Below are 12,752 nucleotides of genomic sequence, written 5' to 3' on the forward strand. Positions count from 1 at the left end.
CATCAGGTGGCCAAAGTATTGGAGTTTAAGCTTCAGCATCTGTTCTTCCAATGAATATTCAGGACTGATTTCCTTTAGGATGAACTGGTTGGATCTCCTTGCATGCAGTCCAAGGGACTCTCAAGAGTCTTCTCCAACACCACAGTTCAAAAGCATCAATTCTTCGGCGCTCAGCTTTCATTATAGTACATGTCCTTTGTAATTTGCCCTGCCTGAGCCTGCCTGCTTGTTTTACCCTTGGCCTTGATAAAATGAAAACTTCGAGTTCCTAACCATTGGACCGCCAGGGAACTCCCTGGCCCAAGTCCTTGCTAAAGGCATAATGCCGTACCTCGGCCGGGCCGGGGACGTCGGCTGATTCAGCACTGCGATAGCCTGAGAAACTCCCCCCAAACTCGTGTGACCTCGCGGAGTCGGCAGTCTGGGGGTCGCCTCATATCCCGGAGGACGAGTTTCGTAAGGTCCCGCCCCTCCCACGTTGGCCTTTGCCAATCAAGTGTCGAGGCGGGGCTAGGGGGTGGGCTCCAGCAAAAGTGACCAGTCAAGACAGACGTTTGTTTTCTAGGCTTTCTTTCCCTCTCACGCCCCAAAGCCGCACGGTTGCCTGGCAACTGGTCGACGCTTTGGGCTTTGGAACTTTGCCTTTTCCGCTCAGCCAGGCCTACCACCGAGACGCCAAACCTCCTGCCGTCCTAGAGAGGGGGCGGACAGAAGGCGAGGGCTCGGGCCACAGCCGCTTCCAGCTTAGCTTCTTGAGAAGAGCTGAGACTTGTTGCTACCCAGAGACCACATGAGGCCCTGGTAATGGCTGCCCTGTGCACGGTAGCCGGCGAGTCGTGGCCCCGGCACAGGAGTTCAGCGAGAGCCCAGACGCTTCCTGCCAGCGCTCTTAACACCTGCTGAGCCTTGAAGCAGGGCCTAACTGGGCTGCCTGGAAAAGTCGGGTGTGGAAACGGCCTGAAGAAGACCTTGATTCTTTTGCTGGGCGCCGGGGAAAGTGAGGCAGTCCATGCTGGAGGGGGGACATGGTGATGAGTGACGCGCAGGGGTGGATGGTAAAGGGCGAGGAAACGTTAAATAGGGGCTTTGCTACATTCACTCCTTCATTTTTCAAATACGAAATGAAAACGTGCCTTCCAGGTCCTTTGCTAAATATCAAAGAATAAGCGATGAAAAAAACCAGACAAGATCCGTGCCCTCAAGGGGTTCCGCTCTAGTAAGGGAGACTAACAAGCAGTGTAAACGTATGAATGACATATACATTACTTTCAAGTAGTGACAGATACCAGAAAAAAAAGGAGCCGGGTGAAGTAAGGGAGGATGGTAGGTACTGGTTGTTGGAGACGGCCCCTCACAGGAGGGAACGTTTGGGCTTTGGGGGTAGGACCTTCCAAGCTAGGGGAACAGAATGAATAAAAGCCCTACCCTGAGGAAGATTGGTGTTCCAGGAGCTGAAATGACACCAGTGGTGGAAGGGAGGGGTGGGGGTTGGTTAGAAAGGTGAGGCTTGAGAGAGGCTGTGGCCTGCGATTTCACCCTGGTGTGTTGTGTGAAGGGTGGAGAATGAGCGTTCATGAAGATGGTCCGACCGTGGCGTCCACTTTCTCATGCTCCCCGGCCATCCAGAGATGTGTGATCAGGCAGGCTTCCTGCCTGGGTTGCAGAGGCAGGACTCTGTGGCTTGCGCCTGTCACCTCCTGGAACTAATGCCAATTTTTCTGTTCTCAACTAACAAAGCTCCAGGTGAGCCCTAATGATTAAGATCCAACAGGCCACTGACCAGAACAAGATGGGCTCAAATCTTCCAGGGAAAGTGGAAAAGATGCCTGGGAGGTCCTAACTCCTGCTGTCTCTCATGCATGAGTCCTCTTTCCCGTGGCGTGACCGTTTGACAGGCTCCTGGTGATGAATAATTCCCTGAGAATACCCATTCTTTACTGAGTGTTTCCTTGTGTTAAAAGTTAGTATTGGGCTATGTGGTCTATGTGTATTCTCTCATTTATTTAATCTTTATAACAACCCTATGAGGTAATGAATCAGGATTCAGTTCAACTGCAAATAATAGAGACCCAAAATAAAGATGATCTTAAACAAGATAGAAGTGAATTTCTTAAGACAACACCTGTAGGTGGGCTGAGGATAGCTTATGGCAGAACTGGCACAGCAGCCCTAATCCACAAAGTCAGTAGATACCTAGACTCCTCCAAGCCTGCTGCCCCACCACCATTAAAGTCTCACTTCACTGACCCCAGACAAGCAGTGGGACTTAATCATATGTGCCAATTTAAAAAATTTTAACCAAATGGGAATATTATGTACAACTTCATGTTAATCTGAAATTGTTGATGAAAGGGATGATTTCCTAGAAAAATCATATCAAGGTTTAGTCAAGATCACATAGAAATTCAGAATATCCAGTATCCCACAGAGAAATTATAAAAATAAAAAATATGTATTTTTACTTTTTTTTTTAAAGACTGAAAGAAAATCTGATTTTAGCTTGAGTTTAGATTTGACAGGAAAGGCACTAGGACCATTGTCAATTTTCCAGTAGGCTGGGTGAGAAGAGAGACTCAGGTCAAAGGATTTGAACATTATTTGCTTGAGATGGGGAAAGACTTTAGGTGGGGAAATTAGCTACCCCTGCATAAAGTGCACACTGTGTGTGCATGCGTGTAGTCAGTCGTGTCCAACCCTTTGCGACCCCATGGACTATAGCCTGCCAGGCTCCTCTGTGCATGCAATCTCCCAGGCAAGAATAAACTCTTAGCAGGCAGTAAAGCAGTAATGCTAGTTAGGGTTTACATTCTGGTTAAAATATAGATCCAAAATAAGAGTGGCTTAATCTCAGTATCTGTTTCTCTCTTACACCATCATCTGGGCATAAATCCACCCGCAATAATCAGGAATCCAGGCACTTCCACCTTCTTGCTTTGACACCCCTAGGGTTAGTGTCATCTGCATGGCCCATGACCCCATGTCCAAATTTCTGCTAGCAGTTGGGGAAAAGAGAAAAACAGAACCCCTTTCTAGTAAGATACATACAGCACATCTGCTTATGTATCACTGTTTTCAGTATAAATACATGAAATACCATACTTCAATGCAGTAGACTGGAAATATATATTCTTTATTCTTAAGGGCCACATGCCCACTGAAAACTTACTATTGAAAGGGAAAACATACCGAGGAACCACTAGGTCTTTCTTCTTCAAATGAGAATAGATGCTCCATAATACAAGCATGGAAATATATATCAGAGACAAAAAGTGTTATCATTACCCAAGCCAATGATGCCCGCTGTCCTGAATTTTGTCAATATTTCTTTTTATTCATTCGTTTATTATTTTTAGCTGCACCAGGATCTTAGTTGTGTCCTGTGGGATCTAGTTCCCTGACCAGGGATCTCGAACATCTGCTCACTGCATTGGAAGTCCAGAGTTTTAGCCATTGGACCAGAGGGAAGTCCCTGTCTTGATTTTTAACACTTTGGGAGTTCTGGACAATGCTATAAGACAAGAAAAAGAATAAGTATAAATCTAGAAATGAATATAACTTTTCTGGAAAGAAAAAGTTTACTCTTTACAATATATATTTATATTTTCTAGCTAGAAAAATAAACTAAAACTATCAGAAGGAAAAGAAAATGCAATAAGATGGTCAACTTCAATATAATTATATACGAGTAATTTACCAACTACCAGCAATGCCCAATAGAGTATTTGGTAGGTGTGCCGGTTAATTTATTGTCTCTCAGACCCCCCCAATAAACCCTTTTGGTCCTGCTTTGTGATAACGGAGCCAGATTCTTAGACGGTTCTCCTTCGCCAGCCAATTAGATGTTAGTCTTTGTCAGTAGAGGGCGTTGAAAGAACACCAAGGCCACAATGGAAAAAAATCTCCTGTGCCGTTCTCCACTGGGACCAGTAGGGGGCGGCGGGGGACTCAAAAATATCTACGTCATCAGTCTCAATAGAACAGACTGCGCTCATCCCGTACAGTAAATTGTTCGAACAAATACAGAAAGGTGTATGCAGTAAAGATCTACAAATACAGAAAAATGGAAACAACCTAAGTGTCCACGAGTAAGAGACTTTAACTGGAATATGGAACCTTCCTGCTTTGGAATACTGTGCAGCTTGCAAGATGGATTTTATTTATAAATGCTGATTTGGAAACATACCTTTGATAGACTTTTGAGCCAAAGAAACATTACTTAAATATAACGATTCCTGATATATATTAGAAATATTCATAGAACACTGAAATATTAATAGTGCTTATTTCTGAATGACCTTACTAGATATCCTTTCAGTTATTTTCATCTTCAATTATTCAACAAAGGTTGTGCCGGGCACAGTATTCTAGGTGATGGAAGTAAAGAAGTGAAAAGTCTGATCTCATGAAAATTATAGTCGAGTAATGGATTTAAATATTATACAGATACATCAGGTAGTGATAAAAGTTAGGAAGAAAAATAAGGCAGGGCAGAGGCATAGCAGCGCGGGGAGGTAGGGGGCAGGAGCTGTTTACATAGGGTTAGGAAAAACCACTTTGATGGAGTGCCATGTGAGCTGAATGAGGAAGCTAGCTTTGTGGATATGGATACCTTGACAAGTTTATTTTCTTGCCTACACTAAGGATGCAATTCTTGCATAATCAAACAACAACCAGACAAGAAAGGATTTTCCACTTCAGAAAAAGATTTTGGAGCCTCAGATCTCCAAGACCAGTAAGAGGGTGGGAGCACCGACAGATGTACAAAGCTTTTCCGATGAGGCACCCCTGCTTCAGATTGTCCCCAGCCCAGAGAGCCCCGCTGTCCTTCAGTCAAATCTATCGGTGGCAGAGGGCGGGGGTCCTTCTGGGTGAGCGTCGCCGACGGCCGCGTCCGGCTGAGAGACCCTGGCCGACTCTCAGGGACAAAGATTCGCCGCCGGAGGTCCCCCGCCCCTCACTGAACTGCTTCCACAGCAAGCATCCACTAAGAGCAGATGAGGGCTGCGGCGGGACCCTATAAGCTATAAAGGAGTCTCCCAGCGCCGAGCTCCAGCTCCTGGACCACCGTCCCCTCAGTCTTCGACCCACTCTGGAGCCGGAAATGCCGAGGAAGGACCGAAGAGTCCGCGCCTGGGCATCCCTTCCGGCGGAGCTGGCGTCCCACTCGTAGCTGGGATAAGCCATGTATCTGCCTACCAGGCCAGTCTTGGCTTCCCCTTTACGCTCTTCACAGACCAGAGGAGCACAAAAAAACTGAAAAACCAAGAGGGATAAAGACAGCAGACTGGGGGAATGGGTGTGGCTGTCCATGGGCCACTGCCTTCTGATTGGCCACCCTTGGGAATTCTGCCCATTCATTGGTCATCCGTCAGAAAGCAGGCAGGTATAGTGGGAGAACGGCCTCCTGAGGAGTGTGGCGCTTAGTGCGTGCCTCGACGCGTGCGCTATGTCTCTTCCCGGCGGGCCCCGCGCGAACTTCCGGCGCCCGGAGCAGGCGGCGGAAACTGGGATCGTGGGCGGCTGTGGGCGGTGTGTGTCTAGAGAGGGGCGGGACCGGCGACGCGGCCCGCCGGGCTCCTCAGGTTTAGTACCGGTCTCTGGGCGGCCCGGCCCGGCCCGGCCCCCGGAGGCATAGGCCGAAGGGGCCGCGCACCACTTGGAGGTGCGGAGGGGAAAGCCTGGGGCGTCGCTTCAGCTGCCCGCCCCTCCCCCTCTCATCTCCGGGCAGGCAAGGCTCCTGGGACCCTGGCGGGGCTCCTGCCGGGTCCGCGCTCCCGACTGCCGAGTCCTGCTGAGCGACTCTGGTGAGTCCCTGGCTCTCTCCGAGCGGAGCCTCCTCCTCGGTCACGGCGGATGAGCGTGGAGCGCGTACCTTTCAGGGGTTTTGTAAGGAGTAGGAGAGTAAAGTAAAAGGACGTGCTTCGCGTGTAGTAGAAAAGAATTGGAAACGATCTGAGTGCCTCGCTCAGCTGGGGTGGGTACTCATTAAGAAACAAGTATATCCGTACTGCAGGATCTCCTAGAGTGGCTGCTGAAGAAGCATTATTAGGTAGAAAGGCAGATTACTAAACCGTGTTGCAGTAAGAACTCATTTATGTAAAAACACGCACAAAGCACACCCCTCCCTCCCCCTCTCCCCATTTCTGTGGATACATTTCCAGTAATTGCTCCGGGAAAGATTTGGGAGGTCAGCTATCAGACTGTTAATGGGGGACCAGCTGCAATGTGGAGGAAGAATTTCTCTTTGATGTATTACTGTATTGCTTAAATCCCCCCTTTTATTACAATGGTTCATAATCACTTTTTTTCTTGAAACAGAAAGCAATTAATGGGCTTCCCTGGTGGCTCAGTGGCGAAGAGTCCGACTGCCAGTGCAGGAGACATGAGTTGGATCCCCAATCCAGGAAGACCCCACAGGCCACGGAGCAATTAAGCCTGTGCGCCACAACTCCTGAGCCCACGTGCCACAACCAGTGTCGCCCCTGTGCCCTAGAGCCTGTGCTGGGCAACAAGAGAAGCTAGTTCAATGAGAAGCCTGCGCAGGGCAACTCAACTAGAAAGTAGCCCCATCAGTCTCCACGACTAGGGAAAAGCCGGTGCAGCCAAAAGTAAAATAAATAATTAGAATAACTTTTTAAAAAGCAATTGCAGAAACCCAAAATACACACGTTTCAGGACTGTGGTGTAGAGTTGCAATAAGGTATAAGCATGGGTCATGTTCATGTGTATCTGTGGATAATAGATGGCTCCAGGTGGTGTCTGCCTTTTGGAATTAAGTTTTCAGATTGAGAAAAATAATACAGCACATATATTGTATAACAATAACACTACCGGGAGAATCTGGGACAACACGCAGTAATCAAAACATTAGTTTAAAAAAAAAAAATTTTTTTTTTGGAAGCACCACAAAGTTTGCAGAATCTTAGTTCCTGAACCAGCGATTGAACTTAAGTCCCTGGCAGTGAAAGCATCAAGTCCTAACCACTGAACCACCACAGAATTCCCAGTTAAAAGAATGTTTTTTTTATTAGAAGAATAATATACAGAAAATACATCAGAAGTTCAGCTTGGGAGAAAGAAATGGCAACCCACTCCAATATTCTTGCCTGGAAAGGTCCATGGACAGAGGAGCCTGGCGGGCTGCAGTCCATGGGGTTACATGACTGAGCACGTGTGCATGAGGGTGGTGGGAGATGGTTGGTAGCAATAAACTGGTGGAACTAAAAAAAAAGTTCAGCTTGATGAATTTTTATGAACTGAACAAATACATTAATATTTCTGCCATACAACATATGAACATTTACATTACCTGGGATAAAAGGAAATTATAAATATGCTCATCTCACGTCAATAGACAGGTGGTGAAAACCTGGGAGTTTGGGATTTGGGAACTGAGGATAAGGGGCCATACACTTGTATTGGTAGGAGAGAGAGAGAGAGAAGTGTGAGCTAAGCATCAGAGGAGCGCCTAGAAAAGGCTTCAGGGTCAGGAGGAATTGGAGCTAGAGCCCCTGGACGTCCCCCCAGGCCGGTGCTTGCTCATATACCACCCCACCTCTACTCTCTTGCTCTTTCCCCAGGAGTGCCCGTCCAGATGCCAGCCCTGCTGCCACTGGGGAGCCCTCTGGGAGACTGAAGACCCAGGCTGAGGCTGACTGGCCCTGAGACCTAGGCCAGGGCAATGGCAGCCCCCCCAGAGCCTCAGGACCAAGCCCCTGAGGAGGGAGAAGGGCTTCTGATCGTGAAGGTAGAAGATTCCTCCTGGGAGCAGGACCCTGCCCAGCCAGAGGACCGCGGGGACCCAGAGGTGTGCCGCCGGCGCTTTCGGCAGTTCTGCTACGGGGATGCGGGCGGGCCCCACGAGGCCTTCAGCCAGCTCTGGGAGCTCTGCTGCCGCTGGCTGCGGCCCGAGCTGCGCACCAAGGAGCAGATTCTGGAGCTGCTGGTGCTGGAGCAGTTCCTGAGCGTGCTGCCCGTGGGCGTCCAGGACTGGGTGTGCCAGCGGTGCCCAGGCAGTGGCGAGGAGGCCGTCGCCTTGGTGGAGGACCTGCAGAAGCAGCCAGTGAAAGCTTGGTCACAGGTGAGGGGCCCCTCCCCAACCTTGGGGGCACCTGGATGGCATGTGAACTGAGGAGAGCTGGCTGTCTCCTTAGAGATGAGTCCTCCATAGGTCAGAGGTGGGGTTGGGGAGGACACAGAGAGCCGAGGGAGCGTCCACGGGAGCTTGTCATAATGTGTGGCCTTTCTGAAAGACACCGTCCAAGTGAAACTGGTTTCTTTTTGGTGACTTTGGAGGGCAGCAGCAGGACCAGAGGGGGCATGTTCCGAGAAAGCAGCTTTTAGCTCCACAGGATCTGCAGATGTTTATTTGTGTTCTTGGCAGGCATCTGGGGAGATGCTGATGTGTTGCTGGGGAGTGGGGTCCTGCCCTTGACAGGAAGGTCTCCCACCATGGCCCCTTGCTAAGTGGCTTTCTGATTCTGGCCTTTGGAAGCTGGTCCTTGCCTCGTGCTTGGTTGGGGAGATAACACTGCGCAGTCTGTCTTCTGGTCTCCCGGGGGCCCTGTGCTGACCACCTTGCCCACCCCCAGCCTCCTGAGGAATGTGTCCTGTGTCTCCTTCCCAGGGATTAAACTCTGTCTCCCCGGTCTGGTCTCGATGCTGATGAGCGTGTTGTGGTTCCTGCACAGGATGTCCCCTCAGAGCGGGCGGAACCTGAGGCTGCAGTCCAGGGGTCCCAGGCCCAGGGACCTCCCTGGAGGGCGGGGACACGAAGCCAGCCACCTGTACCCTGGGAGCTGCACAGCCATGGTGGTGAGTAAGCTTGAAGGTAGCAGAGTGGCTGGTCAGGGGCCTGAGTCCTTGCCAGGTGTTCCCCTAAGGGGAGCAGGTAGGGTGTTTCTCTTCCAGGAAGGCAAGGTGTGTGTATGTGTGTGGTGTGTGTGTGTGTACATGCAAGGCATGTGTGTGTGTCTCTGTGTGGGTATGTGGTGTGTGCATGGCGTGTGTGTGTGTAGTGTGTGTGTGGTGTGGTGTGTGCATAGCGTGTATGTGTTGTGGGTGTGTGGCATGTGTGTGTAAGGCGTGTGTGTGGTGTGTGCATGGCATGTGTCTGTGTGTGTGGCGTGTGTGTGGTATATGTGTGGTGTGTGCATGGCATGTGTATGTGGCATGGGTGTCTGTGTGTGTGGCGTGTGTAAGGTGTGTATGTGGTGTATATGTGTATCTGTGTATGGTGTGTGTGGTATGTGCATGGCATGTGTGTGTGTGTGTGTGCAAGGCATGTGGTGGGTGGGTGGGTGGGTGTAAGTGTGTGTGTGTGTGTGTGTGTGTGAGAGAGAGAGAGAAAGACAGCATGTGAGAGCCCTTGCTGCCAGCCTGGGCCGGGCTCTCTGAGGCTCCCATCTTCCCCGCAGCCCAGCTTCCAGCTCTTAAACAGGGGAGCACCAGAGAGATGACAGATACCTGCTTTGCCTCTGGGGTGAGTTACCCGTCCTTTTGTCCCCTCTGACCCTGATGAGTCCCTGAAATGGGTCTCTCCTCACCAAGGCCTCCTCCATCCATCCTTTTCCTGCCAGGACCCATCCTGTTCCCATCCCAGCACCCTGCCTATCTCCACCCATACCTGCCTGGGGAGTCCTGAGCAAGGCAACTCTGAGCTGGGCTTCCTCACCTCATTCTAGGGACCTGTGACATTTGGAGACATTCCCTTTTATTTCTCCCGGGAAGAATGGGGGTCCCTGGACCCTGCCCAGAGGGATCTCTTCTGGGACATAAAAAGGGAGAACTCTCGGAATGTTGCCCTGGGTAAGCATTGGGCACAGCCGGGGCTCTGGGGGGGATCCCAGGCATAGACTGGTTAGGCCTGTAGTTAGTAAGTGGAAGGTGCGGTAGATGGGTTAGGTCTGTAGTTAGTAAACACCTCTGTTGAGGAACCCTGGCAAACCCCTTGGAGGCTCCAAACGGTTTCTCTGCCGTCATTCTCATGTCCCCGTTGCATGGAGGCTGGTCTGCTGGCGCGCAGGGCTGTCAGAGTGAGTGCCCAGGCGCTAGCCCGGAGCCCCGTTCCGCTCCCCTCCTCTGTGGCCCCGGAACCGCGTGGCACTTAGGAGGCTGCCTACGACCCCTTGCAGGTTTGGGACACAGGAGCCACAGTGAGAGAACCCAGCTGGAGGAGGTGGTGACGGCGCTCCCAGACCAGGCTGCTGGCGACGAGACCGCGTCCAGGAGCCCGGAGGGGGCCGAGGCCTGGGAGGGCGGGGCCCGGCCGGGGGCGCCCCGGGGGCGGGGGGCGGGGGCGCGGCGCGGCCGGCCGCCCACGCGCCGGCGGCAGCTCCGAGACCTGGTGGCGGAGAAGCCGCACAGCTGCAGCCAGTGCGGCAAGCGCTTCCGCTGGGGCTCCGACCTGGCGCGCCACCAGCGCACGCACACAGGCGAGAAGCCGCACAAGTGCCAGGAGTGCGACAAGAGCTTCCGCAGCTCCTCGGACCTGGTACGCCACCAGGGCGTGCACACGGGCCAGAAGCCCTTCTCCTGCACCCAGTGCGGCAAGAGCTTTAGCCGCAGCGCCTACCTGGCTGACCACCAGCGCATCCACACGGGCGAGAAGCCCTTCGGCTGCAGCGACTGCGGCAAGAGCTTTTCACTGCGCTCCTACCTGCTGGACCACCGGCGCGTGCACACAGGAGAGCGGCCTTTCGGCTGCGGCGAGTGCGACAAGAGCTTCAAGCAGCGCGCCCACCTCATCGCCCACCAGAGCCTGCACGCCAAGATGGCCCAGCCTGTGGGCTGAGGGCGGGAGCGGCACTCACCCACCCGAATCCACTATCCCAGTGCGGCTTCCTACTCACAGAAACCGGTGGCCCTGCCCTCCTGGGACCCTGGCTGACGCCTCGTGACATGGAGTCCCCCGTGACCTCACTGCCAGACTTCTGATGCTCCAAGGTTTTTCTTGCTCATTTACTGGAGCCCCAGCACGTTGCAGGCAGGTGGCCTGAGCACAGGGGAGAGGCTGGCACACAGGGAAGTCAGGACTCTGGCAGGGCCTGGAGTCCCCATCCCAGAGCCCTCCTCAGCCCTGCTTGGCCCCGTGGCTGTTTGCTCCCAGCCTCTGGGCTGGGTCCATAGGCCAGGCCTTCTGTCCTGCCATCCTGTGACTTCCTGTGGGAGGGAGGCTAAGCCTCAGTGTGCTGCTGGGGTTGGGGATCAGGGGAGGGGTCAGCCCACACCTGTGAAGATGTGGATCCTGGGCTCAGCTACAGAGGCTTCCTGGCCTCCACCTCTTTCCATCTCCAGGCACTGGCCGCTCTGGCCTGTCCCAGCAGCCCAGAAGCTGCCCGCCTCTGCTCTCAGCCAACCTGCCCCCGGCTGAGTTTCCGAGAGTCACCCTCCACCAGCTGGGGCGGGCGGTGTGGGCTTCAGGGACAGAGGCCAACTAAGAGGCAGACTAAGAATAGGGCCGGCCGAGGCCAGCTGCCCCCCACTCCCCTGGAGTCTCGGGGTTTACGGTACTTCATGCTTGTGCTCTGTTGGCACATTGTCGCCGACTCCTGAGGCCTTGCAGTCCCTGCAGAAGGGCATTCACGGGGACTGACCACAGGCCCTCGCAAGGAGCTGGCCCAGCTGACCTTAGAAGGGCAGCAGAAAGGTGAGAATAAACGTGAAAACTTTCTCCAAGCTTCTCTCGTTCTTTTGGTGGCTGCTGGGAGTCGGGGGTGGAGGGGCCTGGAATTCATCCTGGGCCTCCTGACCTGGTGGTCCTGGTATGCTGGACCGTCATCAGGTGGGGCCACCGTCTCAGCTTCCGGGTGGCCTGGGCCCCAGGGGCTGCCGTGAGCCTCAGGGGCATCCCCATGTCAGCCAGTGCCTGCCCCGGTCTGAGGACAGCTCAGGGTGGGACAGCCGGCACACCCTTCCCTACCCTGCAGGAGAGTGGGCGGCTAACTGGGAGCTGGGGTTTTCACCGGGGCCTGTCCTCTGTCCCTTGAAATGAGGCAGCTCGGAGCTGTGACTGGCCAGGGCAGGGGCTTGTGCTCTTGGCTGGACCCTGTGCTGGACCCTAGGGAGGGAGTACTGCTGAGATGAAACGGACACCAAGCAGACTTTCACGTCTGACCCTCCCCTGCCTGGCCCAGGCCTGGGCCCCTGCGGAGCTGGTGGGTGTGTGCTGAGATTACCTTCTACCCTGCCAAGTCTTTTCCAGTTCAGCAGGTGGTGGCCTTGGGGCCACCTGCGAGACAGTGGGGGTGAGCTGAGACAAGATGTCTCAATTGTCCCCCGGTCTGTGCGCCAGCCTCTCTGGCCCCCATGTCACCCAGGCTTCATCCTGAGGTTGCTGGATAGACTCCATTTCCCCAATGAAGCTGTGGGGCTCTCCCTGGAGAGCAGCGTCCAGCCATGGGTTCCTGCCTCTGGGGCGGTGCCCTTTGCTGTTCCCCATGCCCACAGGCTGGCAGTTGCTGTGTGGGCAGGCTCCTATATGTGCCCTGAATGAGTGAGTAGGGGTGGTGGGTGGTGGCGGCAGGGCATGGATTTTTTTGGTGCTAGTGGCGACTCAGAAGGGAGATACTGGAGTGTAACAAGATCAGATAGCAGGTGGGCCAGAAGCTAAGAATAGACAGCACAGGCTCCTGGGGCAGGTTGGGGTGTGTTAGTGCCAGGCAGGAAGTAGCCCATTGGAGCCAGGGAACAGAGCAGGCCCTGGCGGTGTGCAGGACCCAGGGTTCCAGGGCAGGGGGCAGAGTCCAGCTCTG

The 12,752-nt window shown here is 53.4% G+C and overlaps 1 protein-coding gene across 1 annotated transcript; it reads left to right on the forward strand.

The window, feature by feature from the left end:
- Positions 1-5,492: 5,492 nt before the first annotated feature.
- Positions 5,493-11,676, forward strand: ZNF213 (zinc finger protein 213). Its single transcript, XM_027961864.2, has 6 exons — positions 5,493-5,804; positions 7,581-8,080; positions 8,691-8,814; positions 9,417-9,481; positions 9,684-9,807; positions 10,134-11,676. The coding sequence occupies exons 2-6, from the start codon at positions 7,682-7,684 to the stop codon at positions 10,790-10,792; spliced, it is 1,371 nt and encodes a 456-aa protein (XP_027817665.2). The 5' UTR covers positions 5,493-5,804; positions 7,581-7,681; the 3' UTR covers positions 10,793-11,676.
- The last annotated feature ends 1,076 nt before the right edge of the window (positions 11,677-12,752 follow it).

The sequence above is a fragment of the Ovis aries genome, chromosome 24, assembly GCF_016772045.2.
Source record: "Ovis aries strain OAR_USU_Benz2616 breed Rambouillet chromosome 24, ARS-UI_Ramb_v3.0, whole genome shotgun sequence".
In the NCBI taxonomy this organism is placed as follows: Eukaryota; Metazoa; Chordata; class Mammalia; order Artiodactyla; family Bovidae; genus Ovis; species Ovis aries.

Bases quoted from the DNA above. Each gene is read 5' to 3' on its own strand.
- ZNF213 (XM_027961864.2), top strand. From the start codon at position 7,682: ATGGCAGCCCCCCCAGAGCCTCAGGACCAAGCCCCTGAGGAGGGAGAA. The intron at 8,081-8,690 runs GTGAGGGGCCCC...GTTCCTGCACAG, and splicing joins CAGTGAAAGCTTGGTCACAG to GATGTCCCCTCAGAGCGGGC. The intron at 8,815-9,416 runs GTGAGTAAGCTT...TCTTCCCCGCAG, and splicing joins GGAGCTGCACAGCCATGGTG to CCCAGCTTCCAGCTCTTAAA.